The 19,266-nt window shown below is 45.5% G+C and overlaps 1 protein-coding gene across 2 annotated transcripts in view; it reads right to left on the bottom strand.

Annotated features, from left to right (window-relative positions):
* Positions 1-19,266, bottom strand: part of NT5DC3 (5'-nucleotidase domain containing 3) — a 70,961-nt gene that overhangs the window by 23,858 nt on the left and 27,837 nt on the right. For both annotated transcript variants that reach the window (XM_070370246.1, XM_005899080.2), the window contains exons 3-10: positions 13,475-13,549; positions 12,953-13,008; positions 7,290-7,380; positions 6,191-6,325; positions 3,982-4,042; positions 3,136-3,238; positions 2,893-2,994; positions 152-233 (exon numbers count right to left, since the gene is read on the bottom strand). In XM_070370246.1, the coding sequence (XP_070226347.1) occupies positions 152-233; positions 2,893-2,994; positions 3,136-3,238; positions 3,982-4,042; positions 6,191-6,325; positions 7,290-7,380; positions 12,953-13,008; positions 13,475-13,549 (705 nt within the window). The remainder of the gene's footprint in view (positions 1-151; positions 234-2,892; positions 2,995-3,135; positions 3,239-3,981; positions 4,043-6,190; positions 6,326-7,289; positions 7,381-12,952; positions 13,009-13,474; positions 13,550-19,266) is intronic.

Genomic DNA, 19,266 nt, shown 5'->3' with positions numbered 1-19,266 from the left:
TTAAATTCTGCCACCAAGTTACAAACAGTCAATTCAAGCAGAGCCCCCAGGACTGTGCCGACTACGTGAGCCTCAGTGAATGCCAGCTGTGACATCCTTATAACTGATCATAAAGCACAGTGACTAAGAGGACAGACGGGTCACGAGATACCTGCTTGTAAATCTGGCCTTTCTGCAGTTTGTAGATCTTATCCCAGAGTAAGACACCTTTCTCATTCACTTTTCGGAAAGGTCTAACAACAGAAACAGGAAACGTTACCATGTGTGGTGGCAGTGCAGGCTGTGTGCTGGATGAAAGACTCCACGGTTACTCCCCGGAGAGAGAAACGAGCCCCACAACCCAAACCAAACCCCACCACCACGTTCCCCAGCCTGGTGCAAAACATCCCATGCTGCAGACCACGGGACCCAGAAAGGGCTAGTGAAAAACTAACGCCAGAGTCAGATGAATCTGGAAAACACTGTGCCCTAGACATGTCCCTCTTTAAAAGTTACTGGTGGTTCTGAAAAGCCCTCCTACAAAGAAACTTTCTTTAACCCAGATTCTCCAACCTTATTCAACCATGCAGACAACATTTTACCAAAAATAAAGCTTATAGAAATACTGCTTATTACATTCATCCAGCTTTGCATTTGAAATGCAGCCAGTCTAGATATAAGACACATCAGAGAATCGGGCATATTATTTTATGATGGAAAATAGGAAAAACAGAACAAAGGCCTCATTCCTCAACCTGGGTGTGCTACTCCAAAAAAAACACAAGGTTTATTTGTCCTTTTTCTTTATTTAGGTAATACTTATTTGAACTGCTTTTCTGGTGAGAAAAATATAAACTCACTGCAAAAAACATCTGGAAAATGTAGACAAATACAATAAAGAAAAAGAAAATCATCCATAATTCCAGTACCCAGGTAGAAACACATGAGTTCAGTCCATATCTTTTGGTCTTTATGTATCTTTCTCTTTTTTATGAATATAAAATGAGGATCATTTCTGGATACTGCTATGTATCTTCTCTTCTCCAAGGCTGTGAGCAATTTCCCATGTGATTCATACATCATTTTTTACAGTCAGGAGATATGTTCACTGCCTTTAAAAAAAAAAAAAAACCTCATTTTTAATGACTGCATACTATCCTCTCATATGGATGTTCCTTCACCTTCATCATCATAAATAACAGAAGGATGAATACAGGGAGAGGATTTTTAATCCAGACATCTAGAGTGAGAGTGAGTGAGCCGTGCTGGGTTCCTCCAGGGAAAATCTAATAATCTAAGACATCATCCTGCCACTGTGCATAAACATGACACAGGAGGGAGGTCCATGGTGAAAGGGGAGATGAGGTCCTTCCCCTGACCACCTCCCTGAGATCCAAAAAGAAAAGGCCAGAGAGCATTTTATCAGTGACCAAGCAGCCAGGCAGTGATTACAGCTACAGGCACATCTACATCTAACTCTAAAACGTACAGATTGAACATTCTCTTAAATTCTCAGTCTCTGCACATGGTTCCTGGTTTTGCCTTTTCTTCCAGGAGTCACTGTGACACTCAGGAAACTGGAATTTAGCATCACAAGAGGAATTTAATCCACTCAACACTGACTACAGGACACCGAATTATCAAGCTTTAAATCACCTAGCATAGGAACTTCCCTGGCAGTCCAGTGGTTGAGATTTTTGCCTTCCGATGAAGAGGGTACAGGTTCGAGCCCTGCTCAGGAAACTAAGTTCCCACGTGCCTTGCAGCCAAAAACCAAAACATAAAACAGAAGCAATACAAATTCAAAAAAGATCTTCAAATTGGTCCACATCAAAAAGATCTTGAAAACAGAAAAAAGAAAAAAGACACATCCCATCATGGATATAGTGTTACTGTTAAAAAATAAATCACCTAGCAGAGCAGGGAAGACTGCATGGTTACCTATTGCAGGACAGAGAAATGTAGGTAAAAGTGTTTCAAATGTGGGCCATTACTACAAAAATATGAATCATTCTTATAATCCCAGTGCAGTACCTCGCAATGCCACTGACATTTGGGGACGATGACTTCCCTGGTGGCTCAGATGGTGGAGAATCTGCCTGCAATGTGGGAGACCTATGTTTGTTTCTGACTTGGAAGATCCCTAGGCGAAGGGGATGGCTACGCACTCCAGTATTCTTGCCTGGAAAACTCCATGGACAGAGGATCGTGGCAGACTGAGCTACAGTCCATGCGTCACAAAGAGCTGGACACAACTGAGCGACTAATACACTCTTGGTGAACAGGTCAGTCCAGGATGTTAAAAAGACATTTTAGAACACTTGACCCTACCCTCACCCCACCCACCACTAAATGCTAAGAGTGCAACCCAAACTCCCATGCCTCTATTTCCCAAAGCTACCATGGCAGAAAGTCTTTATCTAAGTCTGGGTAGAGATTTACTCCATTTGATGCAAAACCTGTGTTGCAGAGAAGTTTTGCAAAATCTAAGGACACTTAGTGCACCATTTAGAGTTCTATTTAAGGAGCTACTCACCAGGTGGTTTGTTGTTGCTATTTTGTTACACTTCACAATGCATCCACAGAGAGAGATCTAATTTACTATGTGATGTTAAGTTTGGATTCTAACTGCTGTCCATCATTTTCTTAAAGACTGACTCATAGGACTGACTAGCCTGAGTTAAATCGAGAACTGTTTCAATAATAAGCTATCTGCTATGTACATACTCATCCTACCTTTATTCCAATTACTTGTTAGGAGGTTTGTTAAGTATCAAAAGCTATAATGTCAGATGCTTGTGACTTTCCAATTGTATTTCACCAAGACACATTATCACAATATCACCAAGACACAGTTCAGTATTCAGAGCATCAGATGAATAAAATCTGGTCTCTAAAAAGACAGACACTTACCGCCGCTTATCGTTAAAGAAGTTGGGCTTCTCAGCCTGAACAATGACCACATCAAACAGGTCCCTCCAGTCTTTTCCAACAATATACCTCATCCCTTTGTCCCTAGAACAACATGGCAGCCAGGTTAGCCTAACATTGAAGGGATTAACTATTCTTGCGATTTTTTCTTTCAAATTTTCCACTATTTAAATACACAGAACATCGGAAGTGAGCCAGAAACTAGGCAGGAAACACAGAACTTACACAAAGCTACTGGGGCTGTTGGTGATAAGAAACATCTTCTTGCCATGATCAGCCAGCTTGGCCAACACCGCACGGGTCTGCTCAGCGTAGCAGATGTACTTTTCTAAAGAGCAAGAGGAAAATGCACACAGGGTTTCAGGGTGAAGTCAGCCAATCTGCAAGCACTTCCTAAGGGGGGCAGATGGATCCAGCACCGTCTGGGGCCTTCAAGAAGCCTGGTTCAAGTCGGTATACTGGTGCCCAGTGAATCAGTAACCAAGACCTTGCCTCTTCAGTCTAAGTGGGAAAAACTTAAGTGGCTGTCACTGCCTGCTCCTCTAGAGTCAGGATTATGTCAACTTCTGAGACAAAGGGGAGGGAGACATGTGAGGTGCAAGGAGGCAAGGTCCCTGCACTGCACGCAGAAGAGGTACTTCGGGGGCTTCCCTGGTGGTCCAGTGGTTAGGAATCTGCCGGCCAACGCAGGAGACACAGGTTCGATCCCTGGTCTGGGAGCTAAAATCCCCCATGCCACAGAGCAACTCAGCCCATGTGCTACAACTACTGAGCCTGCGCTCTAGAGCCCGTGAGCCACACTGAATCTTGGGTGCTTTACAGCCCTTGCTCCACAACAAGAAGACGCTGCAATGAGAAGCCGTCGAACCCCAACCAGAGTAGCCTCCACTCGCCACAGCTAGAGAAAGACTGAACACAGCAATGAAGACCCAGCATAGCCAAAAATAAATTTTTTTCTTTTTTAAAGAAGAGCTACAGACCCTGCTCAGCACCTGGAGTGATATGCCTACAAAATTATACAACAAAAGGAAATGCTGATCTTTTGTTATGTACATAACATCTGGTACATACCAATATCTGCTTCAATTGCTCTGTACATGATTCCTTTGGTGTGCACGTCCCGAATTGAATCCTGTCAAAAGATAGGTTTTTAATCGGTCTGAGTATAACTAGGATAGTCTGAGTGAGAGGACAAGCGAAAGGTCATGTAGGATAATGTCTGTCTGCAGAGCCTGGCAACCAAGGCACTAAATGAAATCTACATTCTGGTCCATTTATCATGGGCAGGAAGAAACTTAAGTTTCCATGGTGATAGCAGCAGGTTCCAGTGCAATTTTCAAAGAGTCACTTGGAGGAGGCAATTTATGTGAACAATTCTGAATGAAGTCCCACAGGATGAACAGTCATTTATATGCCAAATGAGGACCAGGTAATTTCAGGTCACCCGACAAAAGGAAGGACTGCTGCTTTCCTCTTTGCACCCTTCTCTGGACCCCAACAACAGATTCTGTGCCCTAAAAAAAGAGGCAGAGACCAGTCGGATAGGATCCTCCTCTCTTCAGTGCTACCAAAAGGCAAGGAGCTGTCAAGGAGCTCAGAACGCAGGCAGAGCTTTGATCCAGCAGGCAGACACAAGGAAGAGCCTGGCAGAGCGGCAGCCTGATGCCTGGCACGTGTCAAAGCACAGCCCTGCTCTCAGGGGGGCTCTGAGCAGGTCTACTACATAGGTGGGCATTCCTGGAAGCACATCGAAACTTTCTGGAGCCTGTAGCAGAGGACTGGGCTGCAGGAAAAACTGGGCCATAAGAAATCCCATGGAGAGAGGAGCCTGGTGGGCTACAACTCATGAGGTTGCAAAAGAGTCAGACATGACTTAGTGACTAAACAACAACCACAAAACCTTGGAAAACTGATAGGTGCTTACTGTCAGGAACAAGCATCTCCTGATTGTAAACTCAACCTCAATTACCTTCCGGCAGAGGCCTGTTTCAACGGCACATCGGCAGAAGGCAGTGGTTAAGAGCAAGCCGAAGTGCAGCTTCCTGGCCTGAAATCCAGGCTCTGCTACTTACTAACTGGATGTCCTTGGGCGACTTACTCAGCCTTTCTGTGCCTCAATTTCTCTATGTGTAAAATGAAGGCGATGATATCTCATGGCATTCTTGTAAGGATTTGATTAATTAATAGGCATATAGCATTCAGAAAAATACTGCCTGGAACACAGTACCTGAACACAGAACATAGTGCCTGAATACACAAATGTAGAGGTAGTTAACACTTCATAGTAAAAACTGAACTTTGTAGTAAACAACTTTCCTCATGAATGCTAAGCGTTACATAACTCCAGTAATTCTTAAAACTTCTTAAAGATAAAGTATCTGTGTGAGCCTAAACAGAGAATGGAAATTAAATATTTAAATTTAGCTAAAACAATACCAAACTGGTATTGAGAAACTGTAATTCACCCTGTATTTTCTAAAACCCATGATTTGAGGCAGTCAATATTTAAACCTACCCATGAACACATAATAAAAACACTGTAGTATGTATATACAGATCTTCTAAAAGTCTGCATGCTCAGTCACTCAGTCACGTCCGACTCTTTGGGACCCCATGGACTGTAGCCCACAAGTCTGTCCATGGCATTTTCCAGGCAAGAATACCGGAGCAGGTTTCCATGGGCACGTCTGTCCATGGCATTTTCCAGGCAAGAATACCGGAGCAGGTTGCCATTTCATTCTCCAGGGGATTGTCCTGACCCAGGGATTTAACCCTCAAATCTTGAGCCTCCTGTGTTGGCAGGTGGATTTTTTATCAGTCCACCACCTGGGAAGCCCCTTTTAAAAATACAGATATTTAAATTTTATATATACAAAGATGCTTAGAAATATGCATTAAAAATATATATTAAATAAGCAATATATAAACACATTTTTAAGTACTAAAAAAAGCTCAGACAGCTTAAAGAATGCATCTATAAACACAGGTAAATGTGAACATAAATTAAAATACATAAATACAAAATTATTTAAATGATGTGGGTATGTATATGCACACAGAAATCTAGGTAACAAGGACCCTCTTCTTTTAACAAACAATTTGACTCATTTCTAATTCTCCTAACCCCTTTCTTAGGATTTCCAAGGTTAAATGGCAAATAAAAGAGATTCGAGACAAAGGACGATCTCAAACACCCAGCTGACAATGGAAGCCAGAGATTCTATTACTTCTGAGGAGCTGGAAGAGGTGCAGCATGGTGACCCCCCCATGTCCACACAACCTTGACGTCTTTGTACAGGTGCACAGGTTCATAGTCGATGTTGTTCTTCAGAAAGTACTCGTTCACACAGGACAGCAGGGTCATCTCGGGCAGGGAGAAGATGTCCATGAACTGCTTCATGGTGTTTCCGGAACTCTGCAGACAGGGAGGGAGGCTTTAGCAAGGGAGCCAACACCACAGCAGACTTTACATCCACCCGGGGGATCCTGGTCATCAACATCTGGCTCCCTCCCCACAAGGAAAGAAAAACTCTAATAAAAAAGTAAAAAAGTTCACCCTGTTTCTTGTCCTTCATGGCAGAGCTGATGTCTCACTCTAAGTGCAAATGGGCTTTCCAAGGAAATGCCCTGACTTCCCCTCAAAAGTCTAGCCAGCCTTCCCTTTCTGTTCTCCTTTGGGTTCCATCCAATTTTCAGCTCACACTCTTTCATCATACACAGAGGAAAGGCAGTAAATTGATTTTTGCCCATGTGAATGACACAAAAAGCCACTAACTCTCCTGAATTTGAGCACCACCACTCCCACCCCGTCAAAAGCCCACATGGGAGCTTGGAAAAGAGCCTTTCCCTGAACACTTGCGATTTATAAGACTAAGTTTACCAGGTGGCTAGGCATCTTCCTTGCATTTTGGTAACACAAATAAGAGACTGCATCTAACAGGACAAGAAGCAAAAATTCTAAGGCAAAGAGGACCACAAAAGTTAGAAAGGCAGAGGCCTCCCTTAGGCACAGAGCAGTGTGCTGCCTGCTCTTAATCTCAGGGGAGGCAGCAGCTGCTACAGTGATGACCCCAGTGACTCCTCCAGAGAGTGGGGACACGCCTGGGAAGGTGGTGGCAAATGGGGGAGGGCTACAAGGAAGGTGCAAAGAGCCTTCAGCAGGTAGGGAGGAAGGGTCGAGAAAGGAGAACCATGAAAGAACCCAGAGCGACTCGAACATACTCACCTATCTCAAATTGAGGGTCTCTCAAAACACAACCTCAATTGCCTTCTTGAGTCCTTGTGAGCAAAGAGTCTAGTAGTTTAAGATCCTAAAGCTACCAGGCCACATTTCATAAAGGAAAAAGATAAGTTACTTTAAATAAATAATTTCTCATTACCTTCCCATAAAAGTCGCTCATCTGTTCCAAAGGCACGTGGGAACCCTCGTACATTTCAATGACCTCCTCATCGGGGACCACACTGAGGCCTCTGGGAAAATCACAGGCAGGGCAGTTAGCATCAATTAGAGACAGACAGCAGCGATATTCAGACCTCCAGTGACTGCTGAAATTTTTCAACTGAGGTGCAAGACGCTGTTGTCACAAGGAAGCAGGAGGTGGTGCCACTGGTAACTGCTACAAATAACAGGCATGGTGCTGCTACTATTACTACTACTATTGTTCTGCTGGAAATGAGAGCAGGAAAGACAGTAGCTGACACCACATGGTACCCACTGAATGCCAGAAGTGAATTCCACACAGTCACTTCATTCTCAGCAGTCTTAGGAGTGAGGCACTATTATTCTTCCCAATTTCCAGCAGAAGCCACCAAAGCACAGAAAGGTCACAGATCCTGCTCCAGGTCACCAAAGTAGAAAGTGCTGGGTCAGGACTGGCTCCTGGGCTCTGCAACCACCACATCACACTGCCTCCTTTAACAAGGCACACGGTCTCCTAATGACTTGCTTCGGGTGGGTTTTTTTTTAATGTTTTAACTACGTTAGGGAGAGAGGCTGGTCTGTCCCCATCACTCTCCTGCCCTCTGACGCTCTACCCTAAGAAGATCAGTGCTGACGCAGAGTCAGGCAGCAGGCTCAGGCGGACTAACCCCCACGGTCAGGATGCCGGACACGGAATGATCTACAGCACGGGATGCTCTAGCACGGAATGATCCCAAATGCTGTATCACAGTGAGGGCCAGGTTCCCCATCTGTAAAAAGCAGAGGTAACATGCACCACCAGCCTGCTTCTGCGGGCTGCACCAGAATCTGTAAATGAATCCAGCTCATCCGAACAGAGGGAACAAACACTATGGCGTGAGTGGCCCAGATTCTACCCCTGCCTCTGGCGCCTGTGCTGCGAGCAGGTGCTTTCACCTGCAACTTAATGGTCTCAGACGTCCTCCCCTGGAATCGCCTCTAGAGCACTGTGAAGGGAAACGTCTGCTCCCCGCCCCCTTCTCTAAGGAGAAGGCACCAGAGAAACAGACACCAGTGGTGAGGAAACCACAGAATGAATGACGGCAATACCAGGCCGTGCTACAGTCGGTATAAAAATAACTCAGCTCGAATTTCAGTTACTCATACAGCTTATCACACAAAATCACTGGTCAATATTAAAGTACATATAAAACATAATTTATATTTGACATGTAACTTTAATGAAAACATCATCTCGGCCTCTTTCCTCCATTCTCCACTCTTGTTTTACTTTTTAAAATATCCAAGGAGATTCACTGATGTTTTGCGTCCGATCTTGATTAACTTGAAACAACTACTGGCCTTTGAAAACAAAAAAGCACTGTGCTTCCCTTCCATCTTTGCTCCAGAAATCAGATAAGACACCGGGACCACACCAGCTTCTTCTAGACAGTGACCCTGGAAACCACTCTGGCTAAAGCAGCAGCAGTAAGCAGTACACACTCTAAAGGATCTAACACCTAGAAAGAGACTCAACACAGTGAAAAGGAACTCTGCCGGGTGAATTACCTTTCCTTCCCCACACGAGGACACTTCCAGTCCTTCAGCAGCCACTGCCACCTCCAGGACACATGTCCAGGCATGTGGCCACACAAACCACAGCTTTAAGGTCCACATAACCAAGTATCAGCTCAAAAGATGCACTGAACTCAGTGGGCCACACTCAGCTGAATTCTGCTGCAGGCAGTACCCACAACACACAGAGCTGCTGGAGCCGGGCTCAGATGGACAGTCAACTGCACCTGCATGTGGCCTAAACCAGAGCTGAAGTCACAATGAAAACTACTTTACACACCCCGTGTGTTTCTGAGAAATACAGGGTAGGAGCACAGATCTGAACGAGTCTGCCCTGGGTTCAAATCCCAGCTCCCTCAACTGCTAAGGGATTACCTGGACGAGGAACAAGTAATTTAACCTCTTTGGGTCTTAGTGTCATTTTTTAAATGAGCAGCAAAACCAGTACCCAATTCCTGGTGCTGCTGAGAAGATTAAATGAGTTGCTATAAAGAGAACGGCACCCAGTGCATGAGAAGCGCCATCCAGGTTCCGCACTATGGCTACGGTGGGAACAACCCTAGCTTTTCACCAGATTCCTAAAGAGACTTAAAATGTGGGTGCTAAACAGGCCTGTGGTGGGAAGTCAGTCTCCCCCTCGGCCCAGCAGTGCTCACGTGCACAGCCCACATGCAACCTGAAAGCCACCCAGTGGAGGGGGACGCAAGGGCACGGGGCTCAGAGGGGAGCGAGGCTGAGGTGTGAGCGCTCTTCCCCTCCTTCTGCTCACTCATTATCCCTTCAGAGGGCTGAGAGGAGGAAAGGGACATTTTCCCAGGTGCCGCTGGGAAAGAACTCGCCTGCCAATGCAGGAGCTGTAAAAGACACAGGCTCGATTCCTGAGTCAGGAAGATCCCCTGGAGGAGGAAATGGCAACCTACTCCAGTACCCTTGCCTGGAGAATCCCATGGACAGAGGAGTCTGGTAGGCTACAGTGCACAGGGTCGCAAAGGGTCAGACATCACTGAAGCAACTTAGCGCACATGATGTTCCAAGCCTGCTCTAGTCCAAACAACCAGCCGCCCTGAGGTGGGTGTTGGAATCATGCCCATTTTAGAGAGCAGCAGGGGTAGGGTTCACACTCAGGAAGTGTGACTCCAGAGCCACACGCGCACCCCTGCTGCCTCAGCCGCCACACCCCCTTCTCAGCACTGAGGCCCCAGCGATCTTCCCAGGACCTCAACCTGAGCACTCCTTCCCCTTTAAATGCCTCAGTGGCCCCTCCTACCTAGTCCAATCCATACCTCTAACATAATAGACAATTTATCTGGAGAAGAAGGAACAAGGTAATTAGGAGCCACAGGATGGTGTGGCCCAGAAGAGAGGAAAGAAAGACCATGTCAAGCTGAGAGGGTGAGGAGAAGCCTTGCCACCTGTCAGCCATGCAGAAGGATGAGTGAGATTTCAAGAAGCAGAAAGGAAGGAAAACCGCATCCTGGAAGAATGCCAGCCTGCACAGATGCAGAGCAGTGAAAAGGAGAACTCAGAGGAAAGGTATTTATCTGCTATTTGCACAAATCTGGCATCCACTCCCTCTGAGACTGGCTGAAACTGTTAGAAAGAATAACTCCCTTTCTCTGCTTGACCTGGAGCTGAGGGTGGAAGCCTGGTACTGCCAGGGTTCACCACGTGGAGGTGCCTGCTGTGAGCAAACCCAGACAGGAGGAGTGTCAAGAGACAGAAAGAGCACTGACAACAACCATTTGGGCCTCTGGAGCCGGCTACACCTGCAACCAGATCTGTCCCTGGACTACACCATTAGTGAGTCCAGACTGGGTTTTTGTTTATGCCAGCTTGAGTTGTGTCTCAGTCACTTGCAACCAAGAGTTTTAACCAATCAAGGAAGTGAAGGAGCTGTGTATGGAAGAGGAGAAAGCTAAGGGTTTGTTTAGAGAAGGTTGATGGAATATTTAAGAGATCTGGGCTCTATTTCTTAGACAATGGGGAGCCATCCAGGATTCAGAAGAGACAAGGGGGTTATTGAAGGCAATGCTTTAGGTAAATCAGTCTAGCAAAACGTCCAGTCTGTGGGCTGTGCTGCAAAAAACCACAGGAGCCCAGGAGAGAAGGGGTAAGTGTCTGAGTCCAAAAGCAGATGGCAGACAGATTCGAAAGATCCGCTGAAGACTACCAGGTAACCCTCAGACATTCAGAAACGCTGCACATGGCCCAAGAGCACAGTCAGGAGCCAGACTGTCTGGGTCTGAATTCTACTTCCGTGTGGCCTTGGGCAAGTTACTGATTAACATCTCTGGGACCAATAGCAGTACCTACCTTATAAGATTATTTTGAGGATCAAATGAGTTAACTCAAAACCCTTACGGCAGTATCTGTTGCTCTGCAAAACTCAACATTGTTGAGTTGCTATTTATTATTTGCATCGTCACCACCACCTCTTCTCCCTCTTGAAACACCATTAAAATGACAGTAAAAGATAAATTGCTCAAAAGGTCAAAGGAAATGAGAGCAAAGACATCAGCACATAAGACATTTCAACATGTTTTTGGAAAACAGTTGGTAAAAGGAGGCCCCTGACTCAACAACATTGAGAACAGAGCCTGCAATGGGACCCCAAAGAGAGGAACTCATGAACCACCACAGATCCCCAGAAAGACTCAGCCATAAGAGGCACCAGGAAGCTACTGTAGGATGTGCTCTAGCAAAATGAGGGAGTAAAGTTAGAAAGAGGAAGAGATGAGAGCCAGGAAACAGAAAAAGTAGCAAACTGAAGTCCCTGGATGAGCAATCAGAGCAGATCAGAGTAGGAGGCAGTAGTCAAAAAAAAAAAAAACTGAGAGATTATGTAAAACATTTGAGTTGTGGGGAAATAAATGCCTGCTTGATATCTGTGAAGGAACATTTAGGGAAAAAACTAGATAGCTACATAGGAAACTAAGCAAATAAAAACTGAGGTTATTATTAAACCTAGGAAAAACCAAATGCTGCACAAGAAAGAAAACAGTGCACTACTTGCTTAAGAATGAACACGACCTGTGGAATCATAATGCAAACAAGATGGTGAAGCAAGCAGAAAGGGATCGTAATGAGGTTAGGAAAATGAGGCTGGAGACAGGGCTGCATGTGCGGGAGGGCCAAGTCCTCAGTCCTCACAGCAGGGACAATGTCCAGAATTAATAAGTTAGGAAACAGAAGTATGAGCACATTATTTAGGAACAGAAAGAAAATACCAAATATTTATACATATGTATAAATGTATAAATATTTATACATATGGTAAAGAACCTGCCTTCAATGTTGGAATCCTGGGTTTGATCCCTGGGTTGGGACGATCCGCTGGAGAAGGGAAAGGCTACCCACTCCAGTATTCTAGCCTGGAGAATCCCATGGACAGAGGAGCCTTGTGGGCTACAGTACATGGGGTCACAAACAGCCAGACACGACTGAGTGACTAACACTTTCACTTTCACATACCTATATACACACACACACAAACCACAATCCTCAACAGCATCCCCAAATTTGAGAATTAGAAAAGGCAAAACCCTTTATTTCAAAGTTACAAAGATCTCTCACTGAGCTCAGTACTTCTACTAATTCTAATAAACAGGAAGAAAAGAGACAATGTTCAAACTACTCAACTATCACGGTGGGAACAACCTGCCCCCACCATCCTCCCCCACCTCCTCTGCAGGACCCTCACTCAGGGGGCCACCATCGCCTCTGGAGAGCTCGCCCTCCCCAGAGTCCTCCAAAGTGGCCCCCAGTGGCCTGAGCACACAGCCATCGTAGCCTGGGTCACTGTGGACTGCACGCACTGGTTTCCTTGTGTGGATTCCCACCTACATTCCAAGCCCCTTGAGGACATCCTCACAAGCCAAACCATTAGCATCTAACACGGTAGTGGCCCGATCAATGTTCCTGAATGACGGATGCAGTGGGCAAATGAATGAATGCTTTACAGATACACACTGCAGCCCCCCAACACTAAACAGTCAGGGAGTCTTGAAAGCCAAAGCACTTTGCTTACTTGAGGGGGAAGGGGTTAAATTTACCTGCTCCTACTCTTACCTGTAGACGGTTCCCAGCTGGATATAATGAAAAGCATCTATCTTCATCAAGACCGCCTTCAAAAACACAAGCACATGCAGGTAAATTAACGCACCACAAATTGCACATTTAAGGAAAGTTCCAGGTGTCACTGTGAATCCTATCAACATTAAGTCATCATACACAAAGAAACACACTGTATGTTTTTGAAAGGTTTGCTTGCTAATTAAAGCACTGTGCAGCCCATTAAGGAAATGACCTGTCTTCAAAAAAAAAAACTATGACAACCAGCTCCTCCTCAAAACATCGAAATTGACTATTTGGACATAAGTAGTATTGCCCAGAGGCTAAATGCATTCATGCTCTTCCAATATACAGTCTCCTGAAAAAGACTTCATCCAAAAGTGTTTTGGATAATTTAGTTCTGCAGCCCCAGAGAATATAATTTCAAATCAATTTATGCATGCAGCAAAGAAAAGCACCAAGAATACATTTTATTCCCGAACGTGCTAAACTGTAGAAAAACATGAGAATTACACCTACCCGCTGCACGTCATAATGCAGTCCACGAATTGCAAAGTTTGGGTCATACTCATACTTCCTGATTTCCACGGGATACTAAGAAGGAAGAAAGGAACTGGTTTTAGCTAACGATGTACTAAGGTCGAGGTCAAGATAGCATCCACACTTGGCCTTTGTTCGGAGGTTGAGGAGGCTGGTGCACCTGGGTAGGAAGCTGTGGTCAGAAAAGATGGACCGCAGCTGGCCTCCTGCTTCAGGCCAAGTGCCTCTGGGCCACAGAGCCCCCTCCTCTTTATCTGCCCACACACAGGGAAGGCCTCAGCCCCCCAACGTCCCCAGTCTTATATTCTCCCCTCAGCTGCAGGAATCCCTTGGCCATCCATACAGCCTTCCTCCCCCTGGGGCCAGAGACACCCTCTCTCAGCACATGGTTCCCTGTTATGGCTCCAATGCTGGTTCAGAACGCGTGGCCTGGCTCCCCTGCTATTTCCTAGTCATAAACTTGTCCCTCCCACTACACAAAAATCCCAGCCCCTTCTTTTTTTTTTTTTTTTTTCCAGCCCCTTCTTTATCCACTACTTTCCTCTCTCCCCAGATCTCAGAAGTAGAATACCAGTGACCCCACTGGTAGCAGGCCCCACCATGCCCATTTAACAGAAGGGACCTCAGAGACTTCTGATGAGACAACCTGGCCCAGGCCACACAGCAGGGATGTGGAGGGGCACGGGGGTCAGGGTCTCCCCACTGCCCCTGCGCTCAGAACATGGACCTACCAGCCAGAATATCCACTCCTGAGTCCAGGGAGGCTGTGTCCCCACGATCTCCCAATCATGATGGAATCTGCTTATGTAAAAGCCTAGACAACCATCAACCAGCACAGCAGCCCCTCTGCGTGACTGCACTGCCATCTCCTCGTGCACAGCCAAGGTCACGCGTGTGCGAGAACACCTCCTGGAATCACCAGGCTGACCCACAAGCAATGAGTAATTCCAGCCAAACTGCAGGGAGCGCTGAGTCAAATGTCACATTTGAGCTCATTTATCTAACACCCTTCACATGTGCCAAGAAATCACTCAATGCTATTTCCACTCCTGGGCGTTTCCAAGAATCTTGCACACAGTGTATGGTCCTTCATTTTTACTAATACACTTCACACACAGACACACATACACGGAAACTCTGGTTGGGAACACTGTTAACAGTAACATCTAGTCGAGGAAGTCAAAGACGCTCCCATCAGCCAGGAAGTGACACATTTCTCCAATGACCTATGGCTAGATTTTCTGGACTCATAGAGCTTAGAAAGTGCCTACCAGCCAGAAAAACATGACTCACCCAACGTGTCATGAAAATGACTGGTGTCCCTGACAGCAGAAGAACTATAAACAATAAAAGACCTTTACTTGGGGTTTTATTAAAAATCTTCTGATTTGGGCTTTGTCTGGGTTTCCTTCAGTTCCTAGATTTGTTCTCATTCTGAATGCAATCTGGACAGGCTAGTGTGTGCAGGCAAAGATCAAAGTTTCCCCTTAAAATGCTACAGAACTGTCCTTTACAGCTTTAAGTAAAGTTAATACTAAAATGCTGCAGAGAAACCCAGCAATTCCCTGTGCATAATTTCTAAAATTCTGTAGCCTGTCCACATGGCCCCCTTCCTGGATAATCAATCACGGAGCTCTGGAAAGAGCTGCGAACCTCCACATTACAACACTGCCTTTGAGTTCCTGAGGTCCCAATGCCTATAAATATGATATATCTGCTTTTCAGAGGTCTCAGTTTGATATTTAAAGTAACCTAAATTATGAGTCTAATTAGAGGAGAGCAAAAGCGTATAGAAACAAAGTTCTCCAAGATCCACACAGAATATGAAGCCAGGACAAAACTACCTGCATCATGATACTCTCTTAACAGGTGGAATTCAACGAGTATGTCAAGTGTTTACTGAGCATGTACTTTGTGCCAAGGCCTAGGAATGCAGTAGTGAACAAAACTGACACCATCAGGACTTCCCTTGCGGTCCAGTGGTTAAGACTCTGAACTTCTGCCACAGGGGGCATGGGTTCGATCCCTGGTCAGGGAACTAACATCCTGTATGCCGTGCCGCATGGCCAAAAAAATTAAAACAATAACAATATATCAAAAAAAAATTTTTTAAACTGACACCATCTCTGCCCCTAAGAAGTTTCCATCCTATGGTGGGCAGGCAAAACAAATCAACATTTGTACAGTGCTTCATAGTGGTAAGTAAAGGGTTTGGAAATCTGGTGGAAAAAAAAAATAAAGAGCAAGGCTTCAGGCTACCCGGAGCCAGGCAGGACATTCCACCAGAGGAACCGGAAAGCACAGAGGCCCAAAGGTAGGAGCGTGTGTGGCGGTTCAAGGAGTAGCCAGGTGCCTGCTGTGGTTGGAGCGCAGTGAAAGCAGGTGGGAGGAGGCGAGGCGGGTGAGGAAGCCAGGGTCCAGGAGCATTGGAGGCCTTCAGTGTCACTCCAAGCGTGATGGGAAGGCTCGGGGGGATTCTGAGTCCAAAAGTGAAATGACTAGTGTTTAAAGGTTCACTCTTGCTGCCGAATGGAGAACAGACTAAGGGGCATGAATGGAAGCAAGGGGCCTAGTTTAAGGCTACTGCACCATCGGGTGGGAGGTGATGGTGGCGTAGACCAGGGTGGAGGCAGCGCAGGAGGTGAGAAGTGGATGGAGGCAGGACATATTTCCATTGAATATTCTTCTGAATGAGTGAAAAGAGAGCTCACAGCTGCAGAGACTAACTTCCTCTCATACAGTGCAGCACCCGAAGGGAGATTAAGAGTCATCCCTGGTTCGAGAAGATTCCACGTGCCATGAAGCCACAATTACTGAAGCCTGCACCCTAGAGTCCGTGCTCCACAACAAGAGAAGTCACTGCAATGGGAAGCCTGCGTACCACAACGAAGAGTAGCCCTCCCCCGCCCACCCCACCCCACCCCACCCCAACCACCCCATCTGCCCCGCTCACTGCAGGGACAGAGAGCCTGCATGCAGCAATGAAGACCCACCACAGCCGAAAAAATAAATAAATCTTTAAAAAAAACTCTCACTCTCTTTTAACAAAAGACGAGAGAATGGATAATTATGAAGAGGCTGGAACATTCACATCTGCTTTTAGGGAAGATGCTAAATTGCAAACTTGCTGCTCTATTACTGTGCATCTCAAAAGCAGATGTCTCTCATCTTCTCAAGTACTTTTAGTCTTTAGCAGAAAAAAAAAAAAATGGAACCACACTCAGTGCTTCCAACAGCATCGTGGAAGAATCATTTCAGATCCAAAACCAGAGAAAAATTTGCATAAGCATAATTGCCTCTATTAATATGTCTGATATAATTAGTGTTAGGACATACTTCTTTTATTAAAGCAACAAACAGACATAATGGGAATGAAATTTCAACTATCTTAAATCAAGAAGCTTTTCCAATCAGAATGAGTATACCTTTCTTTCCTTTATTTCATCTCTCTTTGCCCTCAAAGTTCATAAATTTTTAATCTTCATGAATATTTTATTTTTATCTGAACAATAAACCCATAGGATAGAAAGAAAAGGTGTTACTAATCCCACAAAGGCCAATGTAAACAGAAGACAGCATCTGTGCCTTGCAAACAGACAGATTGAAGTTCAAATTCGAGGACTTCCCTGGTGGCCCAGTGGTTAAGACTCCACCCTTCCAATGCAGGGGGCACAGATTTGATCCCCAGTTGGGGAACTAAGATTCTACACGCCATGTGGTTTGGCCAAGAAATAAATAAATTAATGAATTTTTTTTTGTAAGTTCAAATTCTGGTTCTGCCTTCTTTCTTGTCTTGTGGCTTTGAACTACTAGCTGGACTCTGTAAGTCTCAGTTTGCTCAACTGTAAAACAGAGACACTATCTGTCTGCAGGGCTGTCACGCAGATTAGCAATAACAGTAACAACAGCTATTAACAGTAGTAATAGTTAACCTTTAATGAGTGTTTTCTATGTGCCAGGCACTTCACATAAATCAACTCCTTTAATTATGACAATAACATTGTGAGGAAAGTACTACTGCTGTGCCCATTTCACAGAGGACAATACTGAGGCCCAGAAGCATTAAGTCTGTTACTCAAGATTACCTAAAGGATAAGTAGTAAAAGCCAGGATTCAAAATCCAGAAGTCAGGCTCCAGAGCCTGTGCTTTTGGCACCGAGCAGACAATGAACAGACGGGGTGCTGTTAGCATAATGACTTTCATTTTATAAGTAATATCACAGCAATGATATTTTATTTTTTTTTAATAAGTTTTATACGTAATGTCACAGCAAACACTGCAGACGACCTAGAATTCAAACACCAGCTATGGTGCAAGACCCCTTCAGCTCGGAGTGCAAGACTCTCTAGCAGGGAGGTGGGGAGATGGTGGGGCGAGCTGGCAGACAGGCCAGCAAGGGCAGGACCACCTCACTCTTACTCTGCTGCCATCCTCAAAGTCAAGGGAAAGGTCCGTAGGTTAGATTGAAGAGAAGGGAATCTCTTGAACAAATGGAGACATGCAGCTGGGTGAAGAGTAGCTAGATGAGTTTACCTCTGATCAAGTGGCCATAACTAAAGAGAGCCTGGTGGGTGAGGGAATGTTACTTTGGGCAAGCACCATTTCTGCATTGTGAATAAGGACGGATGAGTTTCTTATTAATCCCACTGACAGCCAAAAGCTGAGGGGAATCAGGAAATACACTGCATCAAATGGCAAGGACCCAGAACTTATGGACCCTTTAACAACAGTACTGAAGGTCTGCTATCCAGAACCAGGAAGCCGATGGTCACCCCCTGTTCCACACTAGTCAGACCCCACCTGCAGGAACAGCTTCAGTTCGGAGCCTCATACTTGAGGGGGATAAACCAGAGGACACACAAAGTGATGAAAAAGAAAGGAGGTCAAAGGGGAATGGCTGGGAAAACCAAGAATAATCCAACTGGGAAAAGAGAAGACCGGAGGGCATAACAGTCCATTATAACACCCAGCCCGTGACTCAAATAGTCAGGTAGAAAACATTCGTGTTCATGATTTAGGTTTCTAGGCTACTCATGTCCACCCTTGCTCATCCCCAGCCCACCTCTGTGGATAAACTCCTTCCAGACTCCACTGAAATGTCACCTTCTTGGCTCTTTCCTCAGGCAGGAGGAATTCCTGCAGAGAAATTCTCTCGGGCAGAGAAAACTGTTCAAACCATCCTCCACACAGGTCTAGCTCTCTGTTCAGATGTCTGTAGGGCTCCACCAGGTGGTTCAGTTCAGTTCAGTCGCTCAGTTGTGTCTGACTCTTTGCGACCCCATGAATCACAGCACGCCAGGCCTCCCTGTCCATCACCAACTCCTGGAGTTCACTCAGACTCACGTCCATTGAGTCAGTGATGCCATCCAGTCATCTCATCCTCTGTCGTCCCCTTCTCCTTCTGCCCCTAGTCCCTCCCAGCATCAGAGTCTTTTCCAATGAGTCAACTCTTCGCATGAGGTGGCCAAAGTACTGGAGTTTCAGCTTTAGCATCATTCCTTCCAAAGAAATCCCAGGGCTGATCTCCTTCAGAATGGACTGGTTGGATCTCCTTGCAGTCCAAGGGACTCTCAAGAGTCTTCTCCAACACCACAGTTCAAAAGCATCAATTCTTCGGCGCTCAGCCTTCTTCACAGTCCAACTCTCACATCCATACATGACCCCTGGAAAAACCATAGCCTTGACTAGATGGACCTTTGTTGGCAAAGTAATGTCTCTGCTTTTTAATATGCTATCTAGGTTGGACATAACTTTCCTTCCAAGGAGTAAG

The sequence above is a fragment of the Bos mutus genome, chromosome 5, assembly GCF_027580195.1.
Source record: "Bos mutus isolate GX-2022 chromosome 5, NWIPB_WYAK_1.1, whole genome shotgun sequence".
Taxonomy (NCBI): Eukaryota; Metazoa; Chordata; class Mammalia; order Artiodactyla; family Bovidae; genus Bos; species Bos mutus.
Note: the sequence above shows the minus strand (reverse complement) of the source record. Positions and strands in the feature narration are given on the sequence as shown.